This window comes from Anomalospiza imberbis, chromosome 11 (genome assembly GCF_031753505.1).
Source record: "Anomalospiza imberbis isolate Cuckoo-Finch-1a 21T00152 chromosome 11, ASM3175350v1, whole genome shotgun sequence".
Taxonomy (NCBI): Eukaryota; Metazoa; Chordata; class Aves; order Passeriformes; family Viduidae; genus Anomalospiza; species Anomalospiza imberbis.
The window spans coordinates 11318013-11328935 of record NC_089691.1 but is presented as its reverse complement, the minus strand read 5'-3'; the positions used below and the strand labels follow the sequence as shown (position 1 = coordinate 11328935).

Here is a 10923-nt window from a genome sequence, read left to right as displayed (position 1 = left end):
CTCCCAGAGGGGCTTAACTTTAATTACATGTGAGATGTTAATCTGCTGGAGGGTCTGAAGTGTTCCTATATTTGAGCCTTTCCTTCTGCTGTTCTGCAATCCCCCTGGCAGATGCCACCCAACTCCTAACAACCTCCCCAGGCTATTTTCTCTGAGCAAGATCACAAGTGAACTTTCTAGCTTGGAAAAGCTTCAGTGAAGAGCAGCAGACAATCCTTCAGCAGCTCCCACCTCTCTCTTGAAGGCCTGGCTATTTTTGAAGACAGCAGGAAAATGGAAATGGTCCTCTCCACCAGCTTGGGATTCCCCCTGCCCACAGGTCTCAGGTTTGATGGCCACGAGTGTGGGTGAAAGGAAGAGGAGCCATTGTGCCGAGATTCCCTGGTGGCAGTGCCTACATCCCAGCCCAATGTTGGCTGTGATGCTTTGGGAACCTGCTGGCTCCAGTTCCTCACACTTGATGACCTGCCAAGCCTGGAAGAAATAGAGGCTATCCTTGCAAAGCAGCAGCTAGAGTTCAGGGAGATCCCCCCAAAGGCAGCCAAAAATGGTGCCAGCAAGGCCAGCCCTGGCCAGGGACCTGCTGGAGTGGCCCAGGTGGCAGAAACCAGCATGGTGACAGTGTCTGGAGGAATAAAGCAAGCCCCACCTGAGCCACATGGATGAGAGACTGAGCTCCCTGATGACTCCATTTGGGCTGCCCTACAGTAGTTCCTTCCTGTCCTCAGTGGGCACCTTGGGTCACACATTTGGCAAGGAGCATCACCCGGGCATGTCACAGAGTCTGAGCAGGGAGATCATTTGAAAACCTTCTTGGATGTATTTACAGTTTGTAAACCCCAACCACGGGAGAGAGATTTTGAAGCCAGATCCCCCAGAGCCCTCAGAGGTGATGAGGAAGACAGCAGATAAACAGGTGGCCACCTTCCCCCCACCCCATGGACTGGAAGCTGCTCCCTTTAAATTTGGCAGAGACAAACAGCTACAGCCCTAATTGGTCCATTTGCTGCATCAGGTGTTGCTGCTCTGCCTCTCCCCTGGCTCCTGCAGATCCTAAGCTCCTGGTAGGTCCTGTGATTGTTACTTTTATTCTCATTTATTCACAGTAGTAAATTTGCAGGAATCCAGAAATGGCTCAGGTTTCTAGGTTGCTCTGCTGCTGTGTGTTTGTTAAAAGGTTCCCTGATGTATGTGCTGCTGCAGGAGCAGCACTGGGGCAGAAGGGGCTCAAGGGAGCAGTGTGGGAGGCACGTCCCCCCAGGGAGGGCAGCAGAAAGGAGCTGTGTGGAGAGCAGTGAGGCATCACTTCAGCACCGGCTGTTTTATTCTTGGCCTCAGGAACTGGAGCAGCTCTCCTTGGGGACCAGAGGCCTTTCTAGCTGGGGCTGCCTGCATTCATCCTATTTTTAGCTGCTGTCTTTGCAGATGTGGTTTCCATTAACAAGCAGTATCTGAAGCTGCCCAGTAGTTTTATGGGCTCAGGTGTATGCTGATTGATCAGATCCCCTTGGGATAGAAAGACAGACACTGTCAACCCCACAGGGCTTTGTAACAGGCACCACAAGCTCCACTGTACCCTCAGGGGTCTGAGCTGCAGCTCCAGCCAGGCAGAAGTAGTATCTTCTGAAGGGTGGCAGTGCTTTTCCTCTGTTGGGGGAATGGAAAATACCTTTGGGATCACCACTTTGATCCCTCTTCTCATCCTCTGGACCTGCCTGCTTTGGCTGGGGGCAACCGGCAGCCCTCGCCTGGCTTTGGATGCACCTGGTACTCCCCGAGTATGGTGTGTGCTTTGGCTCAATGGATTAATGACAATTTATTTGATTTTAGCTATTTGCAGCTGGTCAGGCAGGACTCACTGTCTCAGGGTGCCCCATAGCACCTGCACAGGGAGCAGATAGGCAGGGATTTAGGTTTGCTCGCTCTGCTGCCAGGTGAGGTTTGTGGGCATGGGACAGAGCTGGCACCTGGTGACAATGTGGTGGGTGCCTGGGCTCAGGCCTGCTGCAAAACACTCCTGACTAACAAACCACTTTGGAAGCTGTGTGGTCTGGTGCAGAGGGCTTTCCAAGTAACTGCATCCTCTGTACAAGGAGCAAAGTATCTCAGGAGAGGATAAAGACAACTTTTATCTTGGATAAAAGGGGTTAGTATGGAGCAGAGATAAGTGTGTCTGTGACAGATCTGGGCTATGTAGGTCCAGGACAGAGGGACAGCAGTGCAGGTAGCCTGGCAAAGGGCTAGAAGGTGTCCTGCTGCCTGTGCATATCCAAGCACAGGGCCTGCAGGCAGCACTGAGCCGTAAGGGCTATATTTGCCTCAAGCCAGTGTGCCACACAGGGTGCCAAGGTAGGTACTGTGGCAACCTTTCACTCCTCAGCACAACCACATTTGGCACTAGTCTCCTCATGAGCCACTGCTCTGTGGGGCAGCCATGTGCTTTGCCTGGTCTACAGGCAATCTCCAGACTCTCTGCAGAGTTTGCTTCCCACAGGGAACTGCAGGTGCCCACTGGAGAAGGCTACAGACCACTTAGCACCCTTGCCCTGCACATGCAGCCACCCAGGGGCAGCTGCCACCACCTGCAGTTCAGGGCAAACAGACGGACACACAGCCCCTTCTGCCCTTCTGGTTTTTTCTGTAGGAGGATCTCTGAACAACTATGCCAGACAAAGGCAGTAGGGGAGAACCATATTGCTGTCCCTACAGCCACGTCTGGGGTATTCAACAGGGGCATTCAACAGTAAATCAAGGCAATGATACACCGGAAAAAAATCTTAGGAGACATATATTAGCAGGGGATAGCATACACCCCCCAAGGTATCTAAGTGTGAGTAAGGACCTACATGGGCAGCACAAGCGATGCAGGGATTTTTGTCACATGCAGCACACAGTAAGAGGATGGCAGGAGGGGTTCTGTTGTTTTCCCCCTGTAAGGGTGTAGGTGCATGCACTGGGGAACAAGGGCTTGGCCTTCTCCCCTGAATGGGTCAGGGCTGTATGAGGTGGCAGAGCTCTGACTTCTGGGCACACAGGAGGCAGGAGTGGTCAGGGCTGAACTCTGTTCCACAGGGAACTGCACTGCCTGGCTGTGGGCACCCAGGATGGGGCCACCCAGCCCCTCCACCTCCCCCCAGCCTGGCACAACATGTAGACGCAAGGCAGTGACTGTTTTATTTCAAAGTAGAACAAAGGTATCTTTTATTCTTTCCAGAGCTGAGACATTCAGCTTTGCCATAAACGTGTCTGTGCTCAGACTGGCTCCTTGTGTGCGTTTACTCAGAGCACATTTATACAGGGCAAACCAAAAGCAGGAGATGTTTCATAACTTGGCTGAGTCTCACCTCTGGTAAAGAAATCCCATTACCCAGCCAAACACGATGGCTTGGTTCCTTGCACAGCACGTGCTGCCGAGCAGACAGGCTCTATAGAAAAATCTAAAAACAAAATGCACTTTCAGACATTCCACATCAACTTTCCCCCTAATTTTGCTGGGAATGAGTTTTGGCTCCAAGTGTATCACTCTCATCTCCCTTCGTACCTCTGCAGTTGTTAAAGCAGAGTTACAGTGCATCAAGGATGTTGTCGATTTTGGAGACCAGGTCCTGGCGCTTGTTGGAATGCATCTTCTCGTTCTCAATGTACGTGTCCTTCTTGAGCTTGCCTGCCACCAGCCGCTCCGCCTCTACCGACGACTTCAGGACCAGCTCCTTTACTTGGCCATCCAGCTTCTGAATCTCACTTACCTGGCAGGGTGACAAACCCAGGGAGCATTAGAGGAGACAAAACAGAACAAAACAATCCCTACAGTGAAGCTGGAATAGAAGAGATGGCAGATGATAGCACTGACTTCATCTTTTGCTAAGTAGAAATATCTCTGATCCCTCAATGTTGCTTCCTGACCCATCACATTATGAGGAATATTCCATGAATGGGTAACTAAGGAGTGCAGATAAAAGAGCCTCCAAGGACCCAGGAACCATACTAGCAAGACTGTTAGAGTATTTAATGATGGATTTTAAAGGCTTCAAGCTAAATCACAGTTCTGACAGCTGGAAGCTGTGTCCCTACAGTTAATGGTGTGTGAGTGGTAGGTCTGCAATGACAGAGCTACTCTTTGAGTTAAATAACAGATTAACCAGGTGGCTATTGGCTAAATGGACCTTAGAGGCTAAAGTGTCCCTCACTTGGGGTTAAGTGGTTGTTTCAGGTAAGTGTTAAAATACATTGAAGGAAAGGACAGTGGGTGTGTGCTCACTGTGCCATGGCTTTCAACATGGTAGAGCAAAACACTCCCAGAGGAGCATCATGTTACCAAAATTCTGTCAGCACCAAACATAAATGTGCAAGAAAATAAGAGATGAGGGAGAAGATTTTGGGTTGACTGGTGAGAGTAGTAGAGTCAGAACTGTTAATTTGTTGATAGTTTCCATTTTTTGCTTAAGTGTCACTGCCATGAGCTCGATGAGAAGCACCAGGATTGTGTTACAAAAGCATTAACCTGTACAAAAGCAGCTGGTTCAAGGGCTGCTTACGAAACAGCACAAGCAGCTGTTCACCAGCAACAATTACATGGCTGCATAACTGAGATTACTGCAAAAATAAGTTCTCACACATCCTTGCAGAGATTAAGCCATTTTCAGATGAAAAAAACCCAACACTGACTGGCTACAGAAACGCCCAATTAAAACTCCTGCAGAATACTTGACAGAGCCAAGAACAGGAGAGCTTATAAAATAAATTTTAATTTCTTACTTTATCACATAAGTCGGAGCCTTCTGTCTTCAGTTTAGACTGCAGAGAGGCTATTTCATTTGTCAGGGCCTTGTGTTCCATCTCCAAAGACTTTTTGCCACTGTTCAGGGTGGAGATGTCCCGTGACTGCTTGTATTTATTCACTGCTTCATCAAAGTGACGGTACAGCCCAAGCCTCTTGTTCACCAGAGTAAGCACCTGCTCTGTGATGCAGGCAACCTTCATCCTGGCTTCAGCAGCTGGATCCTGCAAGAGGACAGCAGGGAAGATCAAAGCAGTCGTATCTTTGACCTGCATCAAGCCATGCCTGCAATCTGACACAGGACTGTTATAAAAACTGTTCCCTCTCCAATTAAGTCAACTGACAGTAATTAAGTGAATGGTGCAAGTGCTGATTAGGGCAAGCACCTTTCAGCCCTCAGTCCAGCCCAACAAATAGTTTAACAGTGAGAACACTGCAGAGGGAGAACTGCAGACATCCCTACTTCTCAGGGGGATTCCTTTTTATGAAGCAAGCAAAACTCTAGTTAGCTATATGACACCAGATCAGCCCTACAGGAGCACCAGTGCTCAGGTTGAACAAAAACAGAATTTCAAACAATCAGTAAATCATTGGAATGGCAGGAATGTTCAGAGAGAATTACTGGCAAGAAAAATCACCGAAATCTGCTTATATTCCCACAGGGCTCTTCATCATACAGACCTTGGTGATGGAGAAATCCAGCCTGACATAGACAATCACAGTGAAGAACAAGATGTAAAAGGCTCCAACTACCAAGAGAGGCTCTTGCAGCATCAGGATTTTGTTGAAGGTGTAATGAACCTACAAGAGAAGTTCCAAACACTAAGCAGTGCTCCATGTTACTGCAGGGTTTACTCCTCTGGCAGCAGCAGAACCACCCAAGCAGTCCAGTAAATGTCTATTTCTTAGGTGCTTTGACTGAGCTGCTGAATTCAGAGGAGGCACAACTGCTCAGAGGCCACACTCACCACAATGTCCTGGATGTGCTGCTCCACCAGGTTGCTCTTGTGTGCCACAATAACAGGACGTCCAAAAGTGTCCAGATATGTGTAGTGAAGCTCGTCCGAGGCACGATTGATTTCATAGGGGCTGTCCACATGGATATTCCTGTGGATAAAACCAGACAGTCCCATATGACTCTATGGTGTTTGAGATGATGTAGCCCAAGACTTGTCTGGGCAATTGTAGCCTCTAGCATAAGGTAAATTATGGAGTTTAAACAATGCTCTCTCTACAAGGAAGTAAAGCTGTGTTCCAAGATCTCCTCCATCCATATGCACAGTCATGGTTTTGATTCACTGTCCCCAGGCCATTAGAGCAGACTGGAGAAGTGCCACCAACACAGCACTGTCTGCAGTAACAAGCCAGAGGAATCCCACTTACTTGGCTCCTTCTGGCAGGACAATCTTGACAGTCAGAGAGTCTGTAACTTGCTCATCAAACACGTGGTCAACAAACCTCATCTTCAAGGCATACTGATCACCTAGAAGTGCAGAGCACAGAGTGGTTACAGTTCCTCAGAGAACAAGGGACAGCCTTGAAACTTGGCTTTCACCCTCAGCAGGAGCAGAATTTGCATGGATAATTGTGCAGCAGGGGGCACTAGCTCACTCAGATATATTTTAACCAGATGTCTACAAAAACCTGAAGGAAGCACAAAAAAGGCAGATTTGCATATTCTAGAAAAAAATAGCTGGCAACTGTTGTTGCTAAGGTCCTGTGTACCACGGCTTTTAATTCTTTTCTCTACAGCAACTACCTTTAAATACACAGGAGGATGTTTTTGTATTCCCTTCCCCCTCAGGCACCCACCAAGATTGTAGAGGTATTCATAGCTTGGCAGGTTATAGCCAATGATGTAATGGGTTTTCCAGCCCCCAAAAAGCGGGAATCGGGGACGGATCTCCATCTCCACAGAGTCATCCAGGACAAGAAGGTGGCTGGTAGAGATGTTCCCAATTTCATCTCTGTAATAGACGTCCTGAGCAGCAGCTGGGAGAATGGTCTGTATGGGGAGAAGCAGCAGTGAGTGCATCAGAGGGGAGTTACTTCCAGGAAAACTGGCAAAACCAATAAAGGCTGGTAAGCATTGAGAAACTGTGCTCCCACATGAGACATGACAAAATGGCCATTCAGTTGCACTGAGTGGTAAAATTGTGCTATTATAAGCAATCCCACAAGTGGCTGCCAGCACTAAAATCACTTGGCCTCCAAATGAATGTACTTTCTCCAGCTGAGTTTCAAACTCCCCAGACAGCAAGGGATCATCATGCTCACCAGGACAGCAATTCCCTTTTCACTCCAACTTGCTGCCCTAGCTGACTGGGCTTGCTAGCTTTACACTTAGCAAAATGAGATTTCTGTTTGGCTGCACCACCCTAGAGAATTACAACAATCAATCCTGGAGACTACAAGCAGTGAGAAAGGTTTTGGTTCGGATGAGAACACATAATACTTTTTACATCTGGCTAGCAGAGCCACAGCTTTAATTCTTGTTGAGTGCTTTGTGAGCAAGGAATGAATGGGTAAGTTTCCAATTAATACTGTTCAACATGAGGAGGCTATGACAGAGAGGCAACTCTGAAAATAAGGGGGTGGGGACAGAATGAATGGTCCTTGGACAGTGGAAAACCCAAAGCAGAGATCTCAATATAGGGGTAAGGGATGTAGAGGGTCCCTGAGATTGGAAGGGTGGGAATGTGGAGAAACACTACATGCCCCAGTACGTGCAGTCTATTGGACCAGCAAATGCAATAGAGTGTATAACCTCCTAATGCTGCTTCCAAAAGCTATCCCTATCCAGCACAAGCTTTCTCTGGAAATAGACCAGAGTTTTAATATTCCCTTATTACTGGGGTACGGTTATCAAACAAAAGGCAAAGGACAACCACAAGTTTTTTCTTCCTCTGGGGATCTAAGAAGAGGGGAAGTCACTGTTATAAAAATACGTTTTCAAAATGTCAACCTTAAAAGACTTGACAGAAGAGATCCCACTGTCTGGCTGTCTCTGGTAGTCGTATCTGGAGAAAGGGCCTTTCAGCACTGCTCCTGTGTGTTTTAAATCAACCGTCTCTTCAACCGCAATGTTACCCCAGTGAGACACCTCAATGACTCGTGTCATGCTGGTGATGGTCAGGAAGGGACTGTTATTTTCATAATGCACCTTCAGAGTGTCCTAATGAGGGAAAAAATATAAACTGTCAGATCTAAAGTAAGTAGCAAGCTCCCTTCACAACGATCCACTCCACATGCCACAGAGAACCCTCCTTGGCAGATGCACATGTTCCTGGCACACAGTTTAACTCATGGCTGACCTGTGATTTCTACATGAAAGCCTCTGCTTCCCACTCTCCAGCCTCTGAGACACATCTTCCATGTCTGGAAGATGCTCTCTGCAGAGCCACAAACCCTCTGCACAGTAATTTACCTGGCTGTATGGAGGGATGTCCTTGAAGGGGCCATATTCAATCGTGTCCTCACTGCGGGAAGGGTTGCCCAGCTTGGTGTAACTCTCCACATTCCTGGAGGCCAGTTTGACACGGGTTGTTTGAGTCTTGGTGACGTACGGTGAGTAAAAATAATGATTTCCTTCAAAGACCACAAACTGCTTCTCACTTTGGGTGATGTGGGTGGGATAGGGCTGCAAGACGTGCGTGAAAACCATTTCAACAGAGACACGGACCTTGGCTCCTGGGGCCAAAGGAGACGGCAGCTTCACTGAGAAGAACTTCCCACTGCAAGGGAGAAGAACACGTAAGTCATGGGGGATCTCCCTTGAGAGAGCATTCAGACCCACCACTGCAACATCCCTTGTGGACAGGTGACCATGTATCACGTGCATAATGTGTGAATTGGGCAGGTATTTTACTTGCTCCTCCAAGACATAGAGATGTCTTGTCCCAGCAGGTGTGATTACTGTGCTGGGGAAGCAGCACAGGCTGAATGAACTGTGTCCAGGCACAGTTACAGTCTTTGCTTCACAAAAAAACACCTAGTTCCCTTTTGGGAAGAGGAATGGTGACATACCCCTCCCTAATCCTGCATTTATAAAGCTTCAGCAAGAGTTTTTTCCCATTCTTCTCCAGATGACAGGAATGATCTGCACCAAAGGAACCATGGGCACAAGTTCAGAAGACAAATCACAAACATCTTAAGCACTTGTATCCATAAAGTCTGCTCATTCTCAGATTTTTTCCCACAGGATTTGAAATTAAGGAATGGCCAGAATGGGAACAAGGTTTTGGACTGAAGTTCTACACAATGGATTGAGACTCCACCAAATCTGTAAGGATTTGGACTGGACAGACCGAGGTGATGCCAGAAGCAAACATACTTTATGTCATGCCTGGTGGCCCAAGGGCAGGATCACATGAGACATCCAGCCTTGTCAGAAGCCAAGGTCTACCCTGGCAACTTAACTCCACAGCTACTGTACTCTTCAAACCCAGCTGCACTGTGCTTTTGAGTCACTGTACAGGCACCGCTCACCTCCCAGCTCTCATGGCTCAGAAAACACCTGCCTGCAGCACCTACATAATATTCCAAGCTTGGCAGTACAGAGCCTGATGCAAACAGCAGCATCCTCTCTCCTGGCAGCAGGAAGAGCCTGCACTGGGCCACGGTACCCAGCACTCTGTGGTGCTCTACACACTGCCTCAGGGCACTAAACTCTCTGTAGTCACCACTGCCAACCTTCTGAGAGCTCAGGATGGAGTAATGGGTAAGAGCATGACCAAATACTTCTCTCACCTGGTGTCCCAGGGGGCCAGGGCACTAATCAAGGCACTGAGTACAAGAGACTGAGCACAACTGAGGAAGAAAACACTGGTGATCTCTAGGAGCATGGAATTGGGGGAGTATCTCTGCTTCACTGTGAGGACAATTATGAACTCCCCATGCACAATGCTAGGCATTCTTCTTAGAGGGTGATACTCACCTTCTGCCCTTAACTTTGGTCTCTTTCACTTCCAAGGCGTTCTCCTCCTCTTCCTCACCTTTCACCTGCTCCCAAACAACATACGGGATCAGTGTGCTGTGTGTTCCCGTGTTCCCTCAGCCTGGTTCCCAAGCTGGCACAGTCACCATAAGTTGCACAAATGAGAATATTGATCAAATCCTTTTGTGATTTCCCTTGTGACTGGGGAGTGAGCAGGCCACGAGCAATATGGCTTCACCTGTCAGGGTATACTAGAGAACTCTGCATACAGATATACTATAGAACACTGCATGTACCTCTCTCTGCTGTATTTAGAGTTCATCTAAAGTGACAGTACTTCTGGGGCTAGGACAGAAGTATTGCCGTCCTGCTCCTCCGACGCTCCTGTGGGTAAGGGCCGGGCCCCCGTCCGTGGGGCTGCCAGCCCTGCTCCGTCCGTGCTGGCGGCGACCCCCGCCCAGCCGTGACGGTGTGAATCGCCCCCTCATCGCCCCCCAGGCCTCCCACCTCCGCCCTCACCCCGCGACACCCCCCCCCGTTCCCGGCCGGCTGCGGGATCCGGGAGCGGCGCTGAGGGCCCGGCAGTGCCGACGTGTCCCTTCGGGCGCGGGGCCGGGCAGCGCCCGCGCCTTCCCCGGGCGCGGCGCTCGGTGCCCGCTCCCCATGCTCACCTGCACGCCCAGGTGGGCCAGGCGGGGCTCCAGCCCGGGCTCCAGCGCCAGCAGGAAGGTGGAGGAGGCCGCGCCGCCCGGCGCATTGGCGAGGCTGAGCTCGGCCGAGATCTTGGCCAGGTGCGTGCTGAGGTCCAGCGAGCGCCGCACCTCCTCCAGCACTAGATTGGCGCTGGCCCCGGCGGCCGCCAGGCAGAGGAGCAGCAGGCGGCACAGCAGCCCCGCCATGGCCGGCACACAGCGCGGGGAGGGCACAAGATGGCGGCGCCCGCGCCGTACGGGCACGGCACAAGATGGCGGCGCCCGGTGGGGGAGGAGGCGCGCGATGGCGGCGCCCACCAGCGCTGGAGGCTCGGCCCCGCTCCTCCCCGCCTTCCGCGGTGCCTGAGGAGAGAAGCTGGGCGGGCTCTTCCAGAGGCCCGGGGGTAGTTTCGGCTTCGCGTAGTTCAGGCGCTTCCCGGCGGCCCGGCCCTATCGGCGAGCTTGGCTGTGCTGGCGGGGCGCTGGGCCCCTGCCCTTGCTGAGCTCCCAGGCCTGGG

At 50.3% G+C, this 10923-nt stretch overlaps 1 protein-coding gene and 1 long non-coding RNA gene across 3 annotated transcripts; both read right to left on the bottom strand.

Annotated features, from left to right (window-relative positions):
* Positions 1–112: 112 nt before the first annotated feature.
* Positions 113–1279, bottom strand: LOC137480680 (uncharacterized). Its single transcript, XR_011003024.1, has 2 exons — positions 650–1279; positions 113–474 (listed from the first exon to the last, which is right to left on the bottom strand). It is a non-coding gene; the product is annotated as an uncharacterized lncRNA (long non-coding RNA).
* Positions 1280–3159: 1880 nt separating this feature from the next.
* On the bottom strand, positions 3160–10673 carry RPN1 (ribophorin I). 2 transcript variants are annotated; one of them, XM_068201922.1, is made up of 10 exons: positions 10385–10673; positions 9714–9778; positions 8205–8511; positions 7743–7952; positions 6590–6782; positions 6161–6260; positions 5746–5884; positions 5459–5578; positions 4756–5001; positions 3160–3746 (listed from the first exon to the last, which is right to left on the bottom strand). In XM_068201922.1, exons 1-10 carry the CDS (start codon positions 10610–10612, stop codon positions 3564–3566), a joined length of 1791 nt encoding a protein of 596 aa, XP_068058023.1. In that variant the 5' UTR covers positions 10613–10673; the 3' UTR covers positions 3160–3563. The 2 variants fall into 2 exon arrangements, with proteins under 2 accessions (XP_068058023.1, XP_068058024.1); XM_068201923.1 differs by lacking the exon at positions 9714–9778 and having other exon boundaries at positions 10385–10611.
* Between the last annotated feature and the right edge of the window lie 250 nt (positions 10674–10923).